Here is a 25,336-nt window from a genome sequence, read left to right on the forward strand (position 1 = left end):
AGCCTCAGGTAGGTTAAAACTAAGCTTTGTTAGAGCACTTGAATTCTTAAAAATGTAGTTTTCTATAAAAATGAAGTTTGGCTCCATTAGGTTAAAAGTAATTAAATACTTTTAGAATGTCTGGCACATAAAAAGCCAAACTTAAATACTTGCCTTAATTAACTAAAGGGTCTTACTCTTAACATGGTAGAAAAGAGCACTGAATAAAGACTCAGATCTAATGATTTCTGGACCAAGCTCAGACTCCATCTCTTGGACCATTTGTGAAATGAAGATGATTTCCAGTTAACATTAACATTTGTATTGCTATATATATATTGTAGTGATTGTATATACTACCAAGAAAATAATTCTATCTGATCAGGACATTTAAAACTTTTTTATCTTAGTGGTCATGCTGTACAAAAACACTTGCTTAAATGACTATGTGACTTGAACGTTTTTCCTTACTTGATAGCTCGAATTACCTCTTTACAAGAGGAGGTGAAGCATCTCAAACATAATATTGAAAGAGTAGAAGGAGAAAGAAAAGAGGCTCAAGACATGCTTAATCATTCAGAAAAGGTAAGTGATTTAACATTATCAATTATGAGATAGTATTTGCTAGTTATCAGATATTATAAGGTGGTTTTATAAAATAGCATTCACTCCTAATGTTTATATATTTATGTTTCTAAAGCTTTTATAGTTGTATAGTTGAATGTGGGGGGCAGGGGTATATGTCTTAGGGATTTTTATTGTTATTTTTGTTTTTACCCTTTAAGGGTATTAGCTGTTGAATATTATTTGATTGCAAATTTTTTTGGTTTGGAAATACCTTTTCATATGGATTTCATTCACCATTATTTTTGTACACGGGTAAGACGAAGGTGCTGAACCTTACTAGCCTTATGAAGAAGAAAAACACAGAATTAGAATATAGACATGCATGTTTTTTCCATCTTGTTGGTAAGAGTTAGCAAAATAGAAAATGTGCAAAGTGATTGGCTTTTACATGTAGAATTTTCTTAACAATCAAAAATGTCATTGGCTATCCTCTGTCCCTACCTTGCTTAAAAAAAAGATTAAATAATATGCAGATCTAGGTCTCACTTTTTGATGTCTCCCTGAAATGTTACTGGTTTACTAGATCCTCAGATAAATAGTGAGAAAATCCACCAGTTATCTGTCCTTTGTGTACCTGTTTTGTAACAATCAGAATAGTTTTTTGATATTTAAGCCTACTGTAAATGTAGAAATAAGATGAAAAAAGGAAGATTAGAAGAAGCACCCAAACAGAAATGGAAATCAATTTGACTTTTTCTTTAATCAAAGCAACAGAAATCTAGGTATAGATGCAAATGTAGATAGAGATAATTTGTTTAAAAATGTAGAGATAATTTGTTTTAAAAAAGTGGTAGCAAAATTTTTTTTAATGAATAGAAGGATTGTCCTGTTTCTGATCCTAGCAGTAATAAACCCTCCTGAACATAACCACCACTGCAACCTTGCCCTGCCATCAACAGTGGCTGATGATTCAGATGGGAAAGGGTGGGGATAAGAGGGGTAAAGAAAAGGTGATATTTTGCTTTTAATTACATGTGCTTATTGTGATTTTAAAAAGAAGATGTTATAGATAATGTGAAATAGATAAGTATAAAAAATAAACATATCCTGAATATAAATATTTAAGGAATGTTGTGTCACATTTCAAGCCAGTTAATTCATATATTATTTCTTGTGGGATATTAAATAAGATTTAATTATGTGTCTTTTGAACTGTATTACATGACTCTCATTCTCGTTTTTCAGGAAAAGAATAATTTAGAGATAGATTTAAACTACAAGCTTAAATCATTACAACAAAGGTTAGAACAAGAGGTAAATGAACATAAAGTAACCAAAGCTCGTTTAACTGACAAACATCAATCTATTGAAGAGGCAAAGTCTGTTGCAATGTACGGTAAGTGTCAGTTTTAATATTTTCTACATGATAAATTTTTAAATAATGCCTACACAATTTTTTGATTTATTAAAATTTCACTTTATGGTAGTATAAATTCTTAAAAATTATAAATAATGATCTGAGAAGAGGATATCTTCCCTCTTTTTTTTGATACCTTCCTTTTTTTAAAATCACAATTTCACCTCCTAGTTCCCTCACTCTGCTACTCTCTACTCCCTGTAAAAATTAGTGAAATCGTTACCCCTCTCCCCTCCCAGTTTTTCAGTTTTTTATTTTCTTCCCAGTCCATTCTGGAACTTATTGTTTGTCAACTCATCTGCTTTCTTGCTTTGTACCCTCAATTTTCTCATTCCTTTGTGTTTCTACCGTATTAGGCCTCTAAACACACCCTAGACCAGCCAGCCACTTTCTTCACTTCATATGGGTCTTCAAATTGTGTGCCCAATGCCTTATCTCCAACCACAGTTGAGCTCTCAATTTTTTATATATAACTCACTAGTTCCTTCCCCCAAACTTTTATTTCTCTTTTTTTCGAGCTTCCTATGCCATTTTGTTATTACTACACTTTTAGGTGAACTTTTCTCCTGTTTCAAAAAGCAATCCTGAAAGCATAGTTATAAACTCCTCAGAATCTAGTTCTCTTACTTAATCAGTCTATTCTAATTCTTTACCCATCTTCAACATCTTCCCTCTATCCTCTTACTGTCCTGGCTGGTATGTTCTAGCTGTACTCAGATCCAGTCTCTTCTTACTCATCTTATTACAGTAGTCCCCCTTTATCTGTGGTTTCACTTTCCGTGGTTTCAGTTACCCATGGTCATCTGAGGTCCAAAAATATTAAATATAAAATTCCAGAAATAATTTTAAATCACATACTGTTTTGAGTGGTGTGATGAAATCTCATGACGTCCATCTCCTTTCCACCAGCTCATGAACCATCCTTTGTCCAGCACGTCCATTCTGTAGACACTCCCGTCAAAAGCCTAGCACTATTTCACAATGCCTACATCATTCACTTCACTTTATTTCATCACATAGGCATTTTATCATTTTACATCATCACAAGAAGGGCAAGTATAGTACAATAAGATATTTTAAGAGAGAAATCACATTCACATGATTTATTACAGTGTATTGTTATAATTCTAGTTTATTATTAGTTATTTTTAATTTCTTACTGTGCCTTATTTATAAATTAAACTTTATTATAGGTGGTATGTGTATATAGGAAAAAACATAGCATATAAGATTTAATACTATCTGTGGTTTCAGGCATCCACTAGGGGTCTTGGAATGTATCCCTGTGGATTGGGGAGACTACTATATCTCTTTTGCTCTTCTTTATCCTTAACCTTTCTCCTCTACTGAATCCTTTATTGTTGTAAACATGTTCAAATCTCTCCCATCTTAAAAAAAGACAAACCCTTGCAGCAACCTGTGATCTTTCCTAATTGCCACTGTTTTATTCATCCCTTTATAGCCCAAGTTCTGAAAAGAGGAATCTTCCTTTTCTTGACTTTCTACTCACTTCTTAACCTACTACAATCTGAAAGTGTTGCTTGGCACTTTAAATTCAGTTTGTTCAACAGGAAACTTATTATCTGTCAAACTTGTTCTTACCCCATATTCTTACTATCCTAGTAAAGGGTTATATAGTTTTTATGAGCCCAGGCTTGGAATCAGACAAAACTATTTTGCCTCTTAGCCATTCTATGACTAATGAAAGAAAAATTAGATGAGAAAAGTGTATGTAAAGTGCCTGTACATAGAAAGCTTTCAATAAATGAGAGATATTATTATGATTAAGGAGAGTTGTGGATTTCAGTATCCAGGAGCCCAAGCCACAAATTTGGGTATCTTTCAGGATTTCTACTTCCAAATGATTTATACAACCTAGTCCTCCTTTCCTATTCCCTTTTAGTTTGTGATGACATCATTACTTTGTTTGATCTATTACAATAGATTCTTAATTTTTACTCTGCCAAGAGTTGTTCTATTCATCAATCTGTTTTTCTCACTTAGGTCAGAATGATCTTTTTAAAATTCAAATCTTATTGTGCTAGTTTTCCTTAAAATCCTTTTGTGGCTTCTCATTGTTTACAAAGTACTTCTAAACACACAGCATGATAGGTTCTAAGTAGTACTACCTAGAGCTAATAATACTTGAGATAAGAACTGAAAGTCAAAATGAATCAGACACCAGAAACAGTGGGAGTAAGTATGTTCTAGGCAGAACTGAGTATAAGTTCAATATTGTGATTCTAAGAATGATAGGAAACCATTGTAGTGTTTTAAGTTGTGCTGAGATGTATAATTTATGTCTTTAAAAGACCACTCATGATGCTGTATGGTGAATGCTTTTGAGGGAGATAAGAATTTAAAAAGGGAGATCACCTAAAAATCTATATTCTGTAAGTATCAATGAAGTAGAGCTGAGAAGAAGTGGAGTTACAAAGGACAAGAGTTGATGATAAATTGAATGGAAAGAAAGATTCAGGCCTTTAATTTTAACAGCTGGATTGATGTTAATATATTTTGACATCGAGATGACTGAGGTAGGAGTGATTTGGTATGGGAGGGAAATAAAGATGTCTCTTTTAGATATGTTAACTTTGAAAAGCATATTTGATATCTAGGTGGAGATATCAAATAGAATTGGTATGTAAGTCTGAAGCTCATGGGGAGAAGTTTCAATTCAGGAATTTACACATGGAGCCAGCCATATGCAGAACCTGATGAAATCAGCAAAGGGAAGAATAAGGGTAGAATAGAGCAGAAGAGAAGAAGAATCATAATGGAGCCTTTATGCAGTCTAACATTCAGAAGTCAAGTAGAAGAGGAGAAACGAACAAAGGGAGCCAACAAAAGAAAGAGCAGCCAAAGGAGCAACAGGAAATCTGAGAAAGTATGATATTAGAAGCTTAAAGAGGGATTTTTGGCACCAATTTGTGTTACACAGCCCATGAAAGTGAAAAGTATTAAAGTAGTCTTGTTCTTTAAATGTGTGTTCATAATCTTTTTTTTTTTTTTTTTTCACAGAGATGGAAAAAAAGCTCAAGGAAGAGAGAGAAGCTCGAGAGAAGGCTGAAAATAGGGTTGTTCAGATTGAGAAACAGTGTTCCATGCTAGATGTTGATCTGAAACAATCTCAGCAGAAGCTCGAGCATTTGACTGAAAATAAAGAAAGGATGGAGGATGAAGTAAGAAAAATAGACAGTACTGATTTTGTTCATCTTATGAAAGAGAAACAATCATATTATGACTAAAAGTCATTATAATTTAAACACGGAAGAAAATAACCTATGTGTATCTGTGTTCATTACAATATGGTCACCACTATATCCCTAACTCCTAGAATTTTCATCTTCAAATAGTTATTGGACACTCAACATCATAGGATCTATACCATTTTGCACTGTGACAGGACAACTGTGTAGCAATGTCATAGCTCCTTTCCTGGAGAAACTGACCATCTGCTTTTTTAAAAAACAAACAAAAAAACCCCTGTCTTTATTGTAAAATATCCTGTAATCCCAAAGAAGAGCATTACTGTTAGATTTCAGAAAAGATTTAAATTGCAGAGTTTTGACTGGCTTGGATTGATAGAAAGCACAGGATACAAATTTACAAAGTAATAAATAAAAAGACAAAATGACGTTATATCCTTGTGTTATCATATGTTTTAGAAATTACTTACAAGATTAAAATAATTAGTCCACATACGTAAATTAGAGAAGGGAGAAAGAGAAGACTGGAATAATTAGGAAAGACTTCACAAAGGAGGAATGAAGTGTTACCATTATTTTAAAGGTTAAGGAAGACCTTAAAAGTTAATAGTTTGAGAGTCAAAAGTTGGTGGAGGGACCATTATCACTGAAGATAACAATAAAAGAGTGATTACTGAGTGCTTAAGAAGATAGGTAAGTAAGGGACAAAAGGGACTTGATCTGACCAATGAAAAAGAGACTTGTTGATTAGTAATGGGAGAAACTTGGGGACCAAGGTATTAATAATATTTTAAACTTAAAATGAGAGCTATAGGTGAAAACACTCTTAGGGAAATTAATCTGATAGTGGTATATAAAATGGCCTAGAAGAGAGAGATACCTATTAGAGCCAGCATGCAGAAATAATTTGTGTTGAAAATTTGAAAGATAATAGTCATTTTAAAAATATAATTTTTGACCATCTTGTTATCTGCCTGTTTCTGTACTAGTAGTTGGGGTACTGAATAATATAGGTATGGTCTTGACTTTTGTGTATCTTATAGTCCAGGGGGAAAAACAAATATTAAAATAGTGATTATGAGCATAACATTCTTAAAAGAGGAAGTATTGAGTGCTATTGGAGTATTATGACTAGTCATATCTGGGATTTAAGGAAGGTGTCACTAAACTCTGGAAGGTTGTAGACCAGATAGAGCACAAACGCTTACGAATGAACAGGTAAATTGAAAAACCCCTTAGGAATGTCTTCCCCAAAGCTAACATATCTAAATAAATCCATAGTTAATATTCTCCATTTTATACTAACCTTCTACTTTTAAATTTCCAAATAGGTTGGGGTAGAAAGAAACCAAATATTTTCCCCCTAAGAGCTCATATCTGAAATTTGGGAATTACTTTGACTTAATAATAAATTCTGCAATAGTACACAGAACAACGGAGACTTTTTAGAATACTGATATTCTCTGTTGGTATAAGGCATTAGAATTGAGATTTGATTAGTCTTTTTTCAAATAATATCTAATATATTTAAAGAGATTTAAAATCCCAATTATTTTTCTCGTTCATAGGTTAAGAATCTCACGCTGCAGTTGGAGCAGGAATCAAATAAGCGACTGTTGTTACAAAACGAATTGAAGACTCAAGCATTTGAGGCAGACAATTTAAAAGGTCTAGAAAAGCAGATGAAACAGGAAATAAATACGTTATTGGAAGCAAAGAGATTATTAGAATTTGAGTTAGCTCAGCTTACAAAGTAAGTCTCAGAAATAACATTCTTGATTTCTTTTTGTGTTCAGTCTTGCTTATGTGTTTGATATTTTATATGTGTGTAGATTTATGTACTTAGAGTTTGTGAAAGGTAGAGTTAGCAAAAAGCATTTAGAAATAAAAGAATTTACTTGCAATGAAAGTTTACAAGAGAATTCAAGCTTTGGAAGGACAGGCTTACTAAAAAAAATACAGGTATTTAAAGGAAGAAAAAGATGAGATTTTCAAGGCTACTTTACAGTAAGTCTGTTTATGGTGGAAAAAAAACTCAATTTTCTTCATGTGATTTTCATATCCAGAAGGTCATCTTTTTTCTCTGCAGAATTACAGAAATGAAGGATAACCCCCTTTTTTTTTTTTTAAATTAGAGATTCAGTACCTTACAGGATATGTTCAAGGTTTGTTTATGTTAGAGACTAGAATTAAACATGATGACCCTGAATTTGTTTATTTGTTTTGTTTTGTTCTTTTGATTCATCTCATAGTGCCCACTTACATGAAATGGAGACAAAGCAAGGTGTCAGTATTGCTTTCAGAATTTGTATAAGGACATGCTTCAAAATTTAATTTCAAAGATGGGTATATCTTATGCCAAGTCATGTGTTTTTATTTCCTCCAAATTTGTTATAATAGCTTCATTTGTCAGTTTTTTTTACAATACAGTAATTCTTGGATAAAATTGTCAGTTTTGGTTTTGTTGGCTTTATACTGATGAAATTCTTTTTCCCTTTTAGAGCCACTATTTTCACCCAGTAATATGTTTTATAGTTTTTGTCTCTAAAAAATAACTCTAACTCAGTATTCAGTGAACATTTATTGTGTCCATTGACCATATGCCTTAGATGCTGAAAATACAAAACTATTAATATCTAATATGAAAACCTAGCAACTGCATATGGAATTGTTCATCTTTGAAAATCTGTGTTTGTACGTTTTATTGTGTTTGTCTTTTTGTGTCTTCTTCTCTATGTGAGTTGTTCTTATTATATACATGTGTGTATTATATACATGTAGTTGTCTGTGTTCCTCCTCCTTTGTCAGTTATCGTTCTTGCCTCCCTTCTTATTCTTTACTTGATAATTCATTTTCACACACCTCTTTTGTTTAATTGGCCATAATATGTAGTACTGAATTATTCTTATTATGTATTAAATATTTTCATGTCCTCTGTTTTTAATGGTTTACTTACTGTATAAGACATTTAAAATGTATCCCTAAGAATGCTTTCTCTACAGAAATTTACCAAATTATTCATTTTCATTTTTGCAATTTGGATTAATCCACAATTAATATTCTCCTGAAAGTGACCTTCAGTAGAAAAGGGTTCCGTCTGCTTTGCATGGTATTTTATAAGGAGCAAAATGGAACCAGACAGTATGGCCTAGCCAAGTACATTTAGTAAAGTGTTACCATATAATGAAGTATGATTCTTTTAAAAGGTCACTGTAGTAAATGTTTTTTATTTTTATAACTTTAAGAAACAAAGAATAATATAAAGTCTACTATATATAGGAGCATTTGTTTACTACTTTCTCTTTTTTTCTGAAGACAATATAGAGGAAATGAAGGACAAATGCGGGAACTGCAAGATCAGCTTGAAGCTGAGCAATATTTCTCGGTGAGAATTATTTTTAACATATAGACTGTTTCAAAACCTGACTTAAAACAAGGTATTTAGATTTTTAATGTGAACTCCGATTCTTTTCAAATAACTATGAAGTGGTTTTCTCCTTTTTATATCCACATTTCTACATTTTATTTCTGAATCTGAGTTCGTGGTGTGGTACATTGTAAAGAAATGGCCATTTTCGTGCAAATATTTCCAGAATTGCCATCAACCCAGAGCTACGTATGAGACAATAAAAGGGTTCTGTCTGCCTGGTATCAAGCTCGGGTGGTTTAGAGTGTCAGTATTACCATATGTGGTTCACATATGCACATTTTATTATTATTATTATTATCATTATTATTATTATTATTTATGCCTACAGCACCTGGTCTTCCTAGGTAGTCTCCCATCCACGTACTAACCAGGCCTGACCCTATTTAGCTTCTGAGATAGACATTGGGCTTTTTCAAGGTGGCATGGCTGTAGACCATGGACCGTGGCTCCACTGGGGCGCGAACCCAGGACCCTTCTGCATGTAAAGCAGACGTGCTAACCGCTTCACTATGGAACCACATCCAGTGCACATTATAATAGCCTACATACATACATTCATAGATATAACTACCTATGGGTATAGATATAACTAATTCAAGGGCTTTTTCTTGTTTTAGCTGTATGTACATTTTATGCATCTGTTTTACTTTTCTTGTAAAAATCATTCTTATTTGTTGTAGACCAAGTTATTCATTACTGCTGTTGATGAGCATTTATAGCTAAGGCTTTGAGACTTTATTGAAGCCTCTGGATTTTTTGTTTCTCTTGCTCGCCGAGCTTGTTTTCTGCTGTTTAAACTTAACATTTCTCTAGCCGCTCCATTACTACTACACTGGCAGTCATCCTTCTTACAAACCTTATTTAGTGCAATTAAATGCATAGAGTTCAGTTTGCACTGGTGAACATGCCCTAGAAATCAAGTGTGAACAATATTGGAAGCATTGGTTTCCCTAGTAAAAAATCTGAACACCTTTAAAGCTCTATAGAATTTTCACATGATTTAGAGTTCCATGCTCTACTTTTCTTATCTCCTAATAAACAGGGCAACTTTCTATTTTTTGATCTATTTCTTTCTTGGCTTATTAGACCATTACTGGAATATGTTTTTAAATTTTAAAAAAGTTCAATATTATTGAAAACCCTTCCCTGAGTGTAGATCAACCTTATTTGTTCAAAGTGTATAGTACTCCTTCACTTCTAACAGTGTCCTATAATGTCACACACACTGTCTTATCCATAAGCTTCCACAAAGTAATTATCTAGTACCTTCAGACTTTGGGATGGGCATCAATGACTTGGGGTGGTTCCTATGGATTCTTCATTTTGCTTCTACAAAAGCAATACAAAACCTGACCCTGTGTCTTAGTTCGGATTTATTCCATTGCTTGTGAGGCTTTGGTTAAATATTGTTAAATTTGGTAAGTTATCCTTAATCTTAGCTTTTAAATCAGGTTATTTTTCTTATATCTTCACTGATTACGTGTGTGTGTGTGTGTGTGTGTGTGCGTGTGCGTGTGCGTGTGCGTGTGTGTATTTAAGGGAAAGTTGAAGTCAGAAAAGAGACGAGAATCTGATTCCTAAAGGCAGAATGGAATATTTCAGTTTAGAAATTGTAAACATTTAAACTAGAGCAAGCCATCACTCTTCTTTTATTTGCATTCCCATAGTATGTATTTTTCTCATAGAGAAGTGCTATTTCTTAGAAAGATAATTAAGTGTACAGTATAAAAATAGTTCTCCACAACTATTTACTGGTCTTTAAAATTCTTATCTTTTATAGCAAAAAAAGATAGTTAATTTAAAAAAATAAATTTCAGAACCAGAAGTTTACTCTAACCCCAGCACCTAACACAATGTGGGTGTAACACCTATTAAATATTTATCAATGAAGTTGACAGAAGCTTAGTAAATCTTGTAAGAATCATTGCTCTGTAATAAATATATATTATTCATATGTTAGCAGAACACTTGATAAATCTTTGTGGCTATTTCTTCTACCTCTGTCAACCATCCCACCCTTCCAAAAGAGAAGTGGTTTCTCTAACATTATTCATTGCAAGAATTGATCTAACTTTTAAATAAGTAGTGCTTGCTAAATTTCTTTTTGGTATTTTTCCCAGATCAACACAGTTTTTGACATACTTTTGAGGTATAATTTCTATGTAATTAATTGTGCCGTTTTAAGCGTGAAGGTTGATAAGTTTTGAAAAGTGTGTACACTATGACCACTACCACAATCAACATAGAAAACATTTCCTTCACCATAAAAAACTCCCTGTGGCCCTTTGCAGTCAGTCTTCTCTACTCTCCTCTATCTGCAGGCAACCACTGATTTGCTTTCTGTCACTATTATTCACCTGTTCTAGAATTTCATATACATGGAATCCTGCAGAATATACTCTTTAGTGCCTGGTTTCTTTTACTCAGCATAATATTTTTTAGCTTTATTATGTTGTATGTATCATTATTTCATTCCTTTGTATTGCTGAGTAGTGTGGATACATCACAATTTAAAATTTTTATCTGTTGATGGATATCTGGGTCATTTCCAGTTTGAAGCTATGATGAATAGAGCTGCAATAAAAATTCATGTTTAAGATTTTGTGTGGATAGATATTTACATTTTTCTTTGGTAAATACCTGGGAGTGGAGTTATTGGATCATATGTTAGTTGGTTAACTTTATAAGAAACTACCAAACTGTCTACTAACCCACCATAAACACATTTCTTCTTATCAATTGTTTTGCAGACACTTTATAAAACCCAGGTAAAGGAACTTAAGGAAGAAATTGAAGAAAAAAACAGAGAAAATTTAAAGAAAATACAGGAACTACAAAATGAGAAGTATGTTCATTTTATTTTAGAACAAGGATCGGTACTACAACAAAGCATTCTTAAAGTTTAAAGATAGAAAGTAGATATGTTGTTATTTTGATGGCAGTGGTACAGCAAACTTAATTGCGTTAATTCAGAACACATTAAACTAGATTTAAGCTAAAGTTTACCTTTATGGTGAAGAAATAATTTAATGTGTTAACACTATAGCAGTTATACAGAGATTCACTAAACTGTTTTCAGGCATCTATTTGTATATAAATAGTTCATGCTGTGTTCACAAGTCATTATCTTAGGTAAAGGTATTTAAGGTCTTCCTCTTAGTATTATTATGCAGGTTAATTTCCATTGCATGCGTGCTTACGGCCTTAGAAGGAGATGACTTTATAAAGCTACTTAAGTGTAACAACTTTTTATAGTTAGATAGTGTCAGAACAAGACACTGGAACTAGTTTCTGACATTGTTATAGTCTCATTCCATATAACCATCTTGGAAAGAAATTTAAAATTTTTAACTTTTGTTATTAAAGCAAATACATAAAATAACAAAACATGTACAGTTTTATGAATCATATGACAAATATCATTATAACTATCACCCATAAAAGAGATGGAACTTTATTCTCCACCTCAAAATTTTACCATATACCCTCTCCTGATTATACCTTCTTCCCTCCACAACATAAGAGTTATCACTATCCCAATCCTCATTTGTTGGAAGAACTGAATCATTTGTCTTTTATAGTTTTCCTTGGTTGTGATTTTATTGTTTCTGTAGTTAACGTTTTCATTCTCCTGTGTTTTCTGCAGTCAGCGATTAAATCTAGAGCTGCACTGTCCAATATAGTAGCCACTAGTCACATGTAGCCATTTAAATTTAAAATTTAATCCATTTAAATAAAATTAAAACTTTAGTTCACTAGATATACTTAGCCACATTTCAGGTGCTTGATAGTCACATGTGGTTAGTGTCTACCATATTGGGCAGCACAGGTGTAGAACATTCCATTATTGTAGAAAGGTTAATTGGACATCCCTAATCTGGAGGCTTAATCAGATTAAAATCTAATTTTTAGGAGAGAGAAGATTGCCTCATATATCACTTTGTAATGTCCGGTTGGTGTCCGGAAGCCTGTTGGTGTTGTTAGCAACTATAGACACTCAGTGCTTAGATGCTTAATATATTAGGTGGCCTCTAAATTAGGCACAAAAATACATTTCCTGGTTAGTCTCTATGACAGTGAAAGACTATTGTTAAGCATAGTCTGTGGCCTATCATTTATATGGTATCTGTGATGTAATATGCAATCCCAGGTTGTGTGCATTCACTGTGACAGAGGCACCCAATGCACTACATCCTGTATCGTTTCAGAGGATTGATATGTTTGCCCTTGTTTGATCTAGTTAAGAGAAATGTATTGATCATTACTATAGTGCTAAGAACTACTTCATACTAGTGATATAATTATTAGTAGTAAGTTAAGTTTCTTAACTTTTAAGGTTTTCAGAATCTAGGTCAGAGGCAAATAAAATTAAGATAGACGGCTGTTACAAAGTGCTATTGGAACATATTGAAGCAATATACCTCAGCTTACCATGTGAGATTCAGAAAACATTTCCCAGGTGACAACTAAGAAAAAGAAGAATTCTCCAGGGCATGGGATATGAGAAAGGGGGAAATATAAGCAAAAGCAGTCTGTGATTTGGAGAACAGCAAATGATTTAGTTAGGGAGATAGTTGATGACAGGTAATGCTAGAGAGTAAACTTGAGTCAGATTACAAAGGACCTTGTGTGTCATGTTGAGTTTAGAATTATCAAACATTGAAGAGTGGAAAGTTTTATTTTTGGTGTTTTCTATTGTGTATTCATGATCACCTAGATCAGAGCCTTATAGATTATGTATTCAATAAATATTGAGTGAATGAAAATTCTAAGCTAAGGACTGACAAAGTGATGTTTTAGAAAGCTCCACTCATTAGGATGGAGAATGGATTGGAGTGAAGCAAAGCTGAGTGGATACAGGGAGTCCAATTATACATCCATTAGGATAATTAGATGTAAAATTATACTGGAAGTTGGCAGTAAAAGGAGAGACAAGTGCATGGGAAAAAATGGGAAATAGAAGCAGTTGGACTTATACATTTGGGGCTTGGGGGTTTTGGTTTGGGAATATTTCAGATCGACTCTCAAGTTTCTGACCAGAGCAGATGGATTGATGGTAGTGCTAGTTTCTGAGTTAGGGAATGCCAAGTTTGTGAAATGAAGGGAGACAATATTACTTCCATTTCAGACCAGTTGAGTTTGAGGTGCCTGTGGGATGTTCAAAAAGAAATGGATACTAGGCATTTGGGTTATTGCTTCAGAACTCAGAGAAAAGATAATTTGAAGCTAATTCGACAATGATTGCATACTGAAACCATTAAGATAGATGAGATTTGTTAAGATGATGGCATATATCAGAGTTTATAAACTCATGAGCCTACAATACCATATATGTAGCTGAGTTGAAGTCATTTGGATCTAAGTATGGGTGCATTCATTGTGTGAGTGGTAACAGTTATAACAAACGGAATAGTTCATGTCCTCAGTTCTAACTAATTGCTACCCCATGGTAATATTGACCCAGTATTTCAAGATCTTCTGGTTTTTTAAGAGAAACAAAGAATCTCAATTTTTATGTAAAATGTTTAGCCCAGATATATTTTGTGTGTGTCTGGAGGGTGGTATGGGGACATTTATTTGGCCCCCCTGCCACCCAATGCAATAAGTCGTAACCCCTAATAGGATTAGAAGACATAAAAGCCAAACACAGACAACTAGCTTCTATACTCTTAAGGAATGGACAAAGGAAGGGAAAGTAATAAGTCACCAATAATGCAAGGAGAAAACCAGTTAGACTATCACAAACACTAGAGGAATGAAATATTTTTAAAAAGAAAAAGGGATTTAACGTGTGAAATACTCGGACAGGTCAAGGGAAAAAGTTGTCTATTACATTTAAGGTTGTTAGTTACCTTGTTAAGAACAATTCCTCAATAGTGATGAGAATAGATACTAGATTAAAGTGGATTGAGACATGAATAGGAAGAGTAGATGTAGAGACAGTATAGACAACGGCCACATTGACCTCCTTACTACTTATCAAACCAGTTACTCTCCTGTCTCAGGGCCTTTGGACTTGTTCTTCCCTCTGCCTGGAACAGTTTCCTTCGAATATCCACATGACTTTCTCCTTCACCCTTTTCAGGTCTAGGTCTAAATGTCATCTCAGAGAAGTCTTCCCTGAACACCCTTTTTAAGATTGTAAATATCCCCCATGCCACCCTACTACATTGCTGCCCAGTTCAATACTTTCTTCCCTGTTTTATTTTCCTCTGTAACAAATACTCCTCCTAATATATTATAGAATTTGCTTACTTACTGTTTTTCTTTCTGCCAAAACTTAAGCTCAATAAAGGACGGCATTTTCAAATGTTTTGTTCTTAACTACTTCGTTGCTGTATGTCTAACACCTAGAATTTTACCTGGAACATTGTAGATGCTCAGTAAATATTTGTTAAAAATTCAAGAAACTTGGTTGTTAAGGCAAGAAGATACAGCAGTAGCTAGAGGAGAATGAGAAAGAGAGCTATTTCTTTTTAAAGAGAGTAGAAATTTGGACATATTTAAATGGGACACCAGAAGGAAATCAGAGTGGGAAAAGTTGCACATGTGTTCTTTGATTCAGACAAAATTTCTGAGCACTTTGTATGGGCCAGAGACTTTTATGGGCACTGAAATACAGCAGTGAATATGAACAAAGCCCCTGCTTATAATCTTCTATAGAAGAATCTGTAATTATTGAAAAATTGATTTCTTTAAGGAGATGGAGGAGTGGGAAAGGTGCGAGATTGGCCTTAAACATCACTGAAGATAGGTCTTTTACAGTGTAGAGTTAGGGAAATCTGGATGAAAATAGTTACAGATAATTTTATCCTGAACCATCTCATTCTTTGCTTTGTCTTGCACAATTGTATAGCCAGGGATAGAAATGTAATTTGGGATAAGTAGGTTTTCTGGCATTTTAAAATACGACCCAAATATTTTATTCTGAATCTAATGGAAAGCAGTAACCCCAGATGAGAACATGTTATCCATCTGAAGCCTGTATGATAGCAGAGAACTACCCCTAGTATTCATTGACTTATCACTGGCAGTATTTCCTATCTTTACCTAATGCACTAACTCCTATGGTCTTCTAAGACAACGATTTCATATTTTCTCCTCTCTTCCTCAAATCTCCAGCAGCCTCTCCCCATCCTCACACTCAGCAACTGGCCTTGCTTCCTGGATATCAGAGAATATATACTCTCTCCCACCACCATAGCTACTAATTTGTCTGTATCTGTACCTGTAACTCCTGCCTTTATCTAAAGGCAGCCCTTTGATCCCTTGTTGCCTACTTAAGGCTATGATGCCAGTAGTTCTTTCATCTCTCCTACATCAATTTTTTTCTATAGTCATTCCTATTGTTATATAAACATACAGGTAAATATCTCCTTAAAAAATAACCCTCTTTTAACTACATATCTATCCACTTCCAGTACTGTCCCATTTTTCTGTTTCCTTTTGTAGCAAACTTCCTAAAAAGTGAGATACCATTTCCCTTCTCCCATTTTCTCTTGAGCTCACTCCATTCAGACATTTGTACTCATCCTCTGCTAAAATAAGCCTTCTCAAAGTCACTGGTGATTTCCTAAAGTTAAAGACAATAGTCAGTTTTCTGTCCTTATCTTAGTTCACAACAGCAGTTGATGTAGTTGATTACTCTCTTGACAAAATTTCTTCTCTTGGCTTTTGTGACATCACACAATATTTTCCTCTTATTGAACTGGCTACTCTTTCTCAGCCTCCTTTGCTCCTTTGTCCCTTCCCATCTCTGAGACCTTTAAAGTTTGGAGGGCCCAAGGGATCACTTCCTACTTGTTCTCATTCAGCCTCACAGCTTTAAATAGCATCAGTGTACAAGTATATTCTCCCCTGAATTTCAGACTTGTATATCCAGCTAACTATTTGACATCTCCACTTGAATGTTTAAAAAAGCATCTCATATGTAATGTGTCCAGAAAAAAATTGTAATTTTCTCACCCTGTCTTTCCCATTTTAGTATTAGCAATTCTCTTTTTCCCAGTTATTTAAGTCAAAAACTTGGAGTCATCCTAGACTCTTTTTTTTATATGTATATTCTGCATGCAATCCATCAATCCTAACTATAACTAAAAAATATATCCAAACTCTGATTAGTTCTCACCAATTCTACCATTTACCAGTCTGACTGAAACTGTCATCATTTCCAAACTTGATTATTTCAGTACTTTCCTATCCAGTATCCCTGCTTCTTCCATTGTCCCCCTACTGTCTGATCTTAATACAGTAGCCAGAATTTTCAAAACAGAATACAAAAGAGTAAAAGCCGAAGTCCCCATATTGTTTTAGAAAGTGTTGCAGTGTCTCTTCTTCTGTGCCCTCCCCCCAATCTTACTATGTCTCTCACACCTTTTCCCTATCTCTCACTCTGCTCACATTAGCTTCCTTTAGATCAGCATTAGGGCATTTGTTATTAGATATGCCTCTGCCTAAACAATGTATTCCCAGATACCTACATGATCACTCCCTTACTTCCTTCGTATGTCTTCTCAAATATCATCTTAGCAGAGAGGCCTCCTTGATTCACCATATATAAAATAGTGACCACATTCTGTATAGTGACCACATTCTTCCTTCTTTCTTTTCTTATTGTTCTGTATGGCATACTGTATATTGTTCATGCTAATAAGTTTCTTCTATTATTCTCTGTGGCATACTGCATATTACTTCATTATTTTAAAACTGTCTGTGTCACCCCACTAATGTATGCCTCCTGAGGTCAGGTACTTTGTTACTGCTGCATGCCTTAATTCCTAGAACAGTGTTTGGCACATGATAGCATTCAAATAAATATTTATTGGACAAATGAATGAATATATTTTTTTTGGTAGTTATTATATGTCTCTCTTTTTAGGCCCAAGACAGAAAATTCTATTTGTATCACTCCTGTAGTAGAAAATAGGTGGAAGATATTCATTTGGCAGACATTAACTGAGCCTAATATAATATATACAGGGGGTACAATCATGACCAGGATAGCTCGAAGAGAGGAGAAAAGCAGGCAAACTGGAGTGACCTGGTCATGGTCTGAATGTCAATTCTGAAAAGCCTTAAAGTGCAAATTCCCAAGGAGCATTCCTAGAATAGTTTATAGTGGTTTGCAAATCTATTTATAAGTCTTTGTAACCTCATTGAATTTCAGAATTGGAAGGGACCTCAAAAATAATTTAGTTTAAACCTCTCATTTTATAGATTTGATTAAACTGAGCTCCAGAAAGTATAAGGAACTTGCCCAGTGTACCTACCCAATTAGTTAGTGATAGAACAGGGATAAGGGTTCAGGTCTGGCCTCCTGATTTACAAGTCAATGACTTTTCCCCTGTGCCCTGCTACTTTCCATTCCAAATCCGTAACAAATTCTTTTTCAAAAATAGACTGCTTGTCATTACTTTATTACCTTTCTTAAACACAACAGCAGAACAAAGATTAAAGAGTTCTTTTATAGTTTTTCAGAGTGAGAGCTTATATTTATAGAAAGTTGGTAATGGATTCAAATTTTATGTTAAGCAGTAGAAAAAATTATTTTTATCATTTAAATATAATTGTGTTTTAAAGCATGTGATTAAGTTGGAAAAATTAACTGAATTTATTTATATCCATTTCTGTAATAAACTCATTGCAGAGAAACTCTTGCTACTCAGTTGGATCTAGCAGAAACAAAAGCTGAGTCTGAGCAGTTGGCTCGAGGGCTTCTGGAAGAACAGTACTTCGAATTGACCCAAGAAAGCAAGAAAGCTGCTTCCAGAAATAGACAAGAGATTACAGATAAAGATCACACTGTTAGTCGGGTAAGTGTGATAGTCAGGTAAGTTATGTGGCTAAAATTAATTTAAATCAGAATAGGTTACATCTTAAAGTTTAGGATCAGTGCATATACATGCATATTTACTGATATGCAGTGGTTAATCTGTACTCATGTATAAAATAGTTTATATAATCTAACAATTATTAAGTATTGAAGTTTTAGTCAGTATATTGGGTTTTTTTCTCCTTCTGACTGTAGATCTTAATATAGTTTATAAGAAGAAATGTTTAGTTTAAATTTATTTGTTGTTTTATCTTAATACATTGCAACTGATTTTATGGCCAGAATTCTGTAAGCTTCAGAGAAACTATTTTGGGATAAGAAAGTCTTTGTGGATATCTACAAATCCATTATATAAAAGCCAGTACTACAAACAATTACCTATTCCTGAAATTTGTACTATAATCTGAATAGATTATGGGGCTAGAAAAGGGAGTTAGATTTCTTTTCTTTTGAAGCCACCATCAAGTGCTCTGGTGTAAGGAGGCCTTAGTTCAAATAACCAACTTTGTCCCTAAAGAAGTTACACAGTCTTGGCAGTTTGCTTTAACTCTGCAAGCCTCAGATTCTTCATTTATAGTCTCTAGTCTACTTCTCTACATTTTTCTTCCATATATATATGTATACATATATGTATGTATATGTGTGTATGTGTGCACATGCACGCACATACACACTGATATAATTTCTGGAAGCTAACAATTGTTTTTTAAATATTTTAATTTAATTATAGCCACATATTTTAAATCAGAAACCAGGCATTTTTACAGTTAGGCAGTGTCAGACCTGTCCTCATCTATGGAAGAAGCAGAGCATTTTTTTTAAAGGTTGTTGCTTTAAATGTGAAACTAGCAAAGAGACTATAGCTTAAACTTTTTTGTGCTTTGTTTAGCTCGAAGAAACAAACAGCATGCTAACCAAAGATATTGAATTATTAAGAAAAGAAAATGAAGAACTAACTGATAAAATGAGGAAGGCAGAGGAAGGTATGTAGGTTTTTTTTATCATAATGTTAAACAGTTCAAAGTAAATCATTAGCTATTTATGTTGTGCATTAGGTTTTGTAAATATTTGTTTTCATATGTTAAATAACTTTTGCAGCCTTAAGAATTGTCTTTGTATAACTTAAATATTCTCACCTCCCCAAAACTAAATAAGTAAGGTGAATATGTGAGGTGATGGGTGCATTAACTCGATGGGCGAGAAGAGAATCCTTACATAATGTATAGATATCAAATCATTATGTTAATGCTTTAAATATCTTACAATCTTATTAAATATACCTCAGTAAAGCTGAAAAAATCATCTTGATAAAGTTACTGAAAGTTACTTTGTAGTGTAAACTAATTTGAATTAGGACATTGCTCATTAGAATGCAGAAATGTCATACAATAATATTTTATGTGATTTGTTGACAGAATATAAATTGAAGAAGGAGGAGGAGATCAATAATCTTAAGGCTGCCTTTGAAAAGAATATCAATACAGAACGAACTCTTAAAATACAGGTATACATGTGCTCAGCCTTTTCCATATATTTATATTTGAATATCGTATAGTCAGATTAATATTTGCTCTTCATGTACTTTTTCTTAAAACGGAAGTTAGAAGATTCAAGCTTTTCATTGAAACGAATAATGTAGTAGTCTTCATTAAATATAGAAGACATTCAAGAAATAGGATTTCAATTGAGTCAAGAAAACTAGCTTGTCTAGTTACTTGACTGATTAGAATGTGTTTTAGATTATATAAAAAACCTATAATTGACAGTAGGAAAACTTAATGAAGAGAAAACACTTGACTGAAGCCAAGAAAGATAAATCGAGAATAAGAAAGAAACTATAGGAGTGGATGTATCATTTTGCTTTGTATTTAATGATGCAACTAGATCAAATATTTTTACCCTAAAACTTGATATCTTGTCATTTTACTAAGTTATCCAGTAGTTTAAATTCTTCATAAACTATTGTTTACCTCAGTTGAGTTTTATGGTAAAATAAATATCTTCTACTTTTTATTAGATGATTATACTAGATTCCTTAACATTAATCCACTCTCCCTGCCAGTAATCCTTCATGTTGCAACTAGAGTAACCTTTTCAAAATGCATTTAATACCTGTTGAAAATCTTTCAGAGAAGGTTTTACTTACCTTTATACCAAAACAGACCATGAAGAAAAAAATTGACATTTATTACATAAAAATTTAGGTCTGTGGAGCTCAAAGCAACGTAAGTTGAAAGAAAACAAATTAGGAAGTATTTACAGCAAATGTGGATAAATATAAAGAACATCTGCAAATCAGAAGAAGTTCAATAGAAAAAAGGGACATTCAAGGAAAAAAATAGTAAAGATTTTTAAAAAGCTCAACTACAATAATAAAGAAATAGAAATTAAAACAATAATGAGGTATCTTTTCACAGCTAAATGGGCAGATTTAAATGAGGTATAATACTCAGCTTTGGCAAGAACATGAGGAAAGTTTAGTCATGCTTTTTGAGTGAGTAAACTATAAGAACAATTTAACCAAATAAAGCATTTTAATATGCATATTCTTTGACCCTGTAACTGCACATTTAGGAATTTATCCTAACTACTCAAAAGAAATATATACAAATATATATAATTACTATAACCTTATTTTTTAACAGTGAAAAAATAAAAATAACCCAACCACTCATTAATGTATTATTTATGAATCATGATACATCCATACAGTAGAATACAAAGGAGCCATTAAAAATAAATGAAGTAGATTAACATGTAATGACATGGGAAAATAGTATTTCCATGATACATGAAATAGTATTAAACAAAAAAAGTATGTTGCAGCATAATGTACAGCATGATTCCATTTTTAAATTTAAATATATATGTAATCTGCTTATTATATGCACCCAGCAAATTGAAAGAAAAGTGAAGGCTTTAGCAGAAGTAGTCTTCAAGGGGTGATATTATAAGGGTTTTCCACTTTTTTTATATCTCTGTATTTGATTTTTCTTGTAATAAGTATGTTAGATTTACAATTAGAAAAAAACAAATATGCATTTATGACTTCAATGAAACTATGCTTTTATTGCATTGAAAAAAATTATTTAAGGGCACTTCATCCTAGATGGGAACTAATCTACATGGAAATGATAGTGGTTAGGGCTTTTTTTCTGTCTTAATGGACAATTGATTTTTAAACATCACTATGGAACAAATATACCATGACTCATGTTTTACAGTTTCTGTAGCTAATTTTACATGCTTTTAGCAGTGCTATCTCATTTTGAATATATTTTTTCCTTCTGGCAAAAGGTGTTAGCCTCAACTACATTTACATTTCCTTTCACTTTCAAAAGGACCTCAGTGTGGCCTAGTCAGATTTCCTGTTCCCTTACTTTCCCACTTGTCTAAAGGTGAAAAATTATCTTGGGACTTTTTGCTTATATACTGTTTCCTCTGATTGTAATGTCTCCCCTCCTTCACATCATTTTTTTGCTTATGCAGCTCCTATTTGTCTTTTAAGAAACATGTGTGGACACATATTCAGGAAGCCTTTACTTCTCCAGGTCTCAGGTCCTGCTCCTATCACACCCTTGTATGCCTTTTTTTCTTACTTAGCACTCAGTACCTTAATGCTTCCTTGTTTGGCTCCTCCACCAAACTAGAATGCCTTTGGGTGTATATCTGTATTTACAGTCTTTATATCTAGTGCCTATCAGAGTACCTACATGTAATATAATAAATGCTGAATACTTCTTGAATGATAAATGCTTTTGCAAGCTCGTCTGGTTTTTACATTTGAACAATGAGATAAGTCAATACTTGTGTTGCCAGTTATGTTCCAACCTTCATTAGAGTCTCTTAATTTTATACACACAAAAAAGCCCTACTTCCTGATTTTGAAGGGGGGGAAAAAACATTTTTAATGGAGATTTAAAATGGATGGCTACACTAGGTCTTATTAACAATAATTTAATGTTTGAATAGGCCGTTAACAAGTTGGCAGAAATAATGAATCGAAAAGATTTTAAAATTGATAGAAAGAAAGCTAATACACAGGATTTGAGAAAGAAGGAAAAGGAAAATCGAAAGCTACAACTGGAACTCAACCAAGAAAGAGAGAAATTCAACCAGATGGTAGTGAAACATCAAAAGGAACTGAATGACATGCAAGCGGTAAGGTTTGTGTGTTTATGCACATGTAGAGTTATTTTCTTAAGTTGTTAATACTATATGTACCTATTATGTATTGATCTAGATTAGATTAGATTTTTAAATATAAAAGTGCATATTTTGGTTTATACTCTCTATAATTTGATCATTACTCCAATATGAACCATGATCTTAAAAATCTAGAAAGATTCTTTGTTGCCTATTAACCATTATAACTTGAGTAATTTTTACCCATTAGCATCTGCTTGATTAAAGATGCTATTTTGAGAAGAATAACCAAGAGATTTTTGCCTCTTTGTTTTCATACTGAAATTGAAATATAGCTGGTATTATAGTGACTATAGTTGGGATAGAGCTTTTGGTATATTGGAGCTTATTTTTTTTCTCTAATTGGGACTCACTTTTCTGAAATCAAAATGTCAAACTTAATTTTTTGATACTTCTTGGTTGTTAATAGCACAAAATTGAGAACATGTTCTCTAATCTTAGACAGACTTAGATCCAAGTATGATTTTACCAGACTGAGCTTTCCATACCTTTTAAACTATTTCATTTGGAACCAGAAAACACATTTTCTATCGTTTTAACAAGTGTTTATTTTTTTTGTTTTTTGGTGCCCTGTAATTAAAACAAACAAACAAAAACATTTAAATTTGGAGAAAAGGAGCATATCCAAGCAGTGTACTCCTGAGGAAGAGAACTTGCATTTCTGTGGTAGTAAACATACATGAAGTTTTCAGTAAATTTTTAGTTTTCACTATTTTAGATAACTTATTTACAGTTAACACTAATTCTTAATTTCTTAATGTTGGAAATTTGATCTTGACTCCTTATATTATGTTTTTTTTTCAAAAATAGCAATTGGTAGAAGAATGTACACATAGGAATGAGCTTCAGATGCAGTTGGCTAGCAAAGAGAGTGATATTGAGCAATTGCGTGCTAAACTTTTGGACCTTTCGGATTCTACAAGTGTAGCTAGTTTTCCTAGTGCTGATGAAACTGATGGAAACCTTCCAGGTAGGAATATTTCTCTTCATTCAAGTTTGCTTAAATATCATAGAAATTAATGTATGTTTCTTTCTTTTGGTATTTTACTTCTTAACATTTTGTCCATGGATTCTTAAGAAGTTGTTTATGTTTCTGATAGCCAAAGTCTTATGATGTTTGTATACTTAGTCCATTTTGTAAAATAAAAGCAGTCATAGTAATCTTAGGCTATTAAAACATATCTTAGAGGCTCTACCTGAATAGAAACCTGAAGAAGGTTTTGAATTTGTTTTGAGCAGCCTAATTCCATAATGAAATTTGAAGCTGCTGCAACACTTCTCACTATTTAAAAGAAATTCTACATGTTTCATGAATAGCAGCTCTTCAGTGTTTTATATATTTTTGTGCTAAAACTAAAAACTGGACTTGGTGATCAAAACCACAACAGCTCTTCATAGAAACCTACCTAAGGTAGTAGTCATAAACTTTAATCAGGCTATAAGTTTTAACTTTGAAGAAATAGATTAAAAGGGTGGGAGATGCAGACGGGGTGGAGAATCAAGTAAAGACAAAAATGAGTAGCTAGAATTTCAGACTTCTTTTCTATATATTCTTTTCTCCGGTGGAGAATCAGTTAAAAAATAAACAGTGCTTCATTCTTGGGTTAATTGTAGTACAAAGAGTACATTTATGTCTTTAATAGAGATGAGCAATACACATATCACAGGTTCAATTTTACAAACGAGTAGGTTATATATGTATTAAAATCTGCATTACAAATTTTAAAAGCATATGTATACATATATATGTATATATACCTTTGACATAATGCACATTCTTAGTTCAAGGTTTTAGAAGCTTTTTATTTACATGGTCATAAACTTGAAAATATATTTTAATTATATTTCCTGAATAATGCATGAATAAAAATATTTATGAATCAATGTGTTTGATATTATAAGGATTTTATTTTAACAGATATTACTTGACATAAGAAATTTGATAGACTACTTAGAAAAATTTTATGTAATTGTTCTCAGCCAAGAAAGTGGGACTCAAAGTGGGAAGTGAATTCAACCCTAATTTGTATACCATATAACCACTGCCCTCATTCTTTTGTGGCTTTGCAAGCTCACAGTCATCAGGGAAGGATAAAGCAGGGAATGAATATTTCTATTCCAGTAGTCAAGGAATTTCTTTTCTCATTTTTGGCTCCCTAAAAACTTCCTGCCTCTTGAAAAACTTATAGGTGTATATTCTTATCAGAGGATCACTTTGGATTTAATAGGAATCTCTAGATTCAACTGTTGTTTGAACATCTTTCTAAAGTTAGACTTATTCATCAGTAAGAGTATGCCTTTTAGGGGTGTTTGGCTACTTTTTTTCAATTGTTGAACTGAAATTATAGTTTAAAACTCCCTCCTCATTTACCCTAAGGTATTTCTACAGTTGTTTAGTAAAGGAATTCTTATCATGTATTATTATGTGTGCCTTGGTTTTCCTTATATTAGGTAAACATTTCAGAGACTAATCTGTTTTTGGTGAATGCTCTTTAGAAGATTTGAATTAAAAGATTAATTTGGGGGACTTCTAAAAGGAAGAAAGTGATGAGTTTTATCATCCATCCTGGCATATTTAAGAAGGCTAAACTCAAAGGATCTTCAGATAGTTTGATTAGCAGGCTTAGGTTAGGAATCCACTTAGATATCAGAATCCTGATCTAATAAATCCAGCTCTGAGTCAGCAAAGAGATTTT

The 25,336-nt window shown here is 33.0% G+C and overlaps 1 protein-coding gene across 2 annotated transcripts in view; it reads left to right on the top strand.

Annotated features, from left to right (window-relative positions):
* ROCK1 (Rho associated coiled-coil containing protein kinase 1) overlaps nt 1-25,336 on the top strand; it is a 128,354-nt gene that overhangs the window by 90,951 nt on the left and 12,067 nt on the right. For both annotated transcript variants that reach the window (XM_006920039.3, XM_015595720.2), the window contains exons 17-27: nt 458-564; nt 1,792-1,942; nt 4,985-5,145; nt 6,741-6,925; nt 8,488-8,557; nt 11,353-11,447; nt 18,249-18,414; nt 19,324-19,417; nt 19,850-19,938; nt 22,407-22,595; nt 23,451-23,610. In XM_006920039.3, the coding sequence (XP_006920101.1) occupies nt 458-564; nt 1,792-1,942; nt 4,985-5,145; nt 6,741-6,925; nt 8,488-8,557; nt 11,353-11,447; nt 18,249-18,414; nt 19,324-19,417; nt 19,850-19,938; nt 22,407-22,595; nt 23,451-23,610 (1,467 nt within the window). The remainder of the gene's footprint in view (nt 1-457; nt 565-1,791; nt 1,943-4,984; nt 5,146-6,740; nt 6,926-8,487; nt 8,558-11,352; nt 11,448-18,248; nt 18,415-19,323; nt 19,418-19,849; nt 19,939-22,406; nt 22,596-23,450; nt 23,611-25,336) is intronic.

Source organism: Pteropus alecto, unplaced genomic scaffold (assembly GCF_000325575.1).
Source record: "Pteropus alecto unplaced genomic scaffold, ASM32557v1 scaffold146, whole genome shotgun sequence".
Taxonomy (NCBI): Eukaryota; Metazoa; Chordata; class Mammalia; order Chiroptera; family Pteropodidae; genus Pteropus; species Pteropus alecto.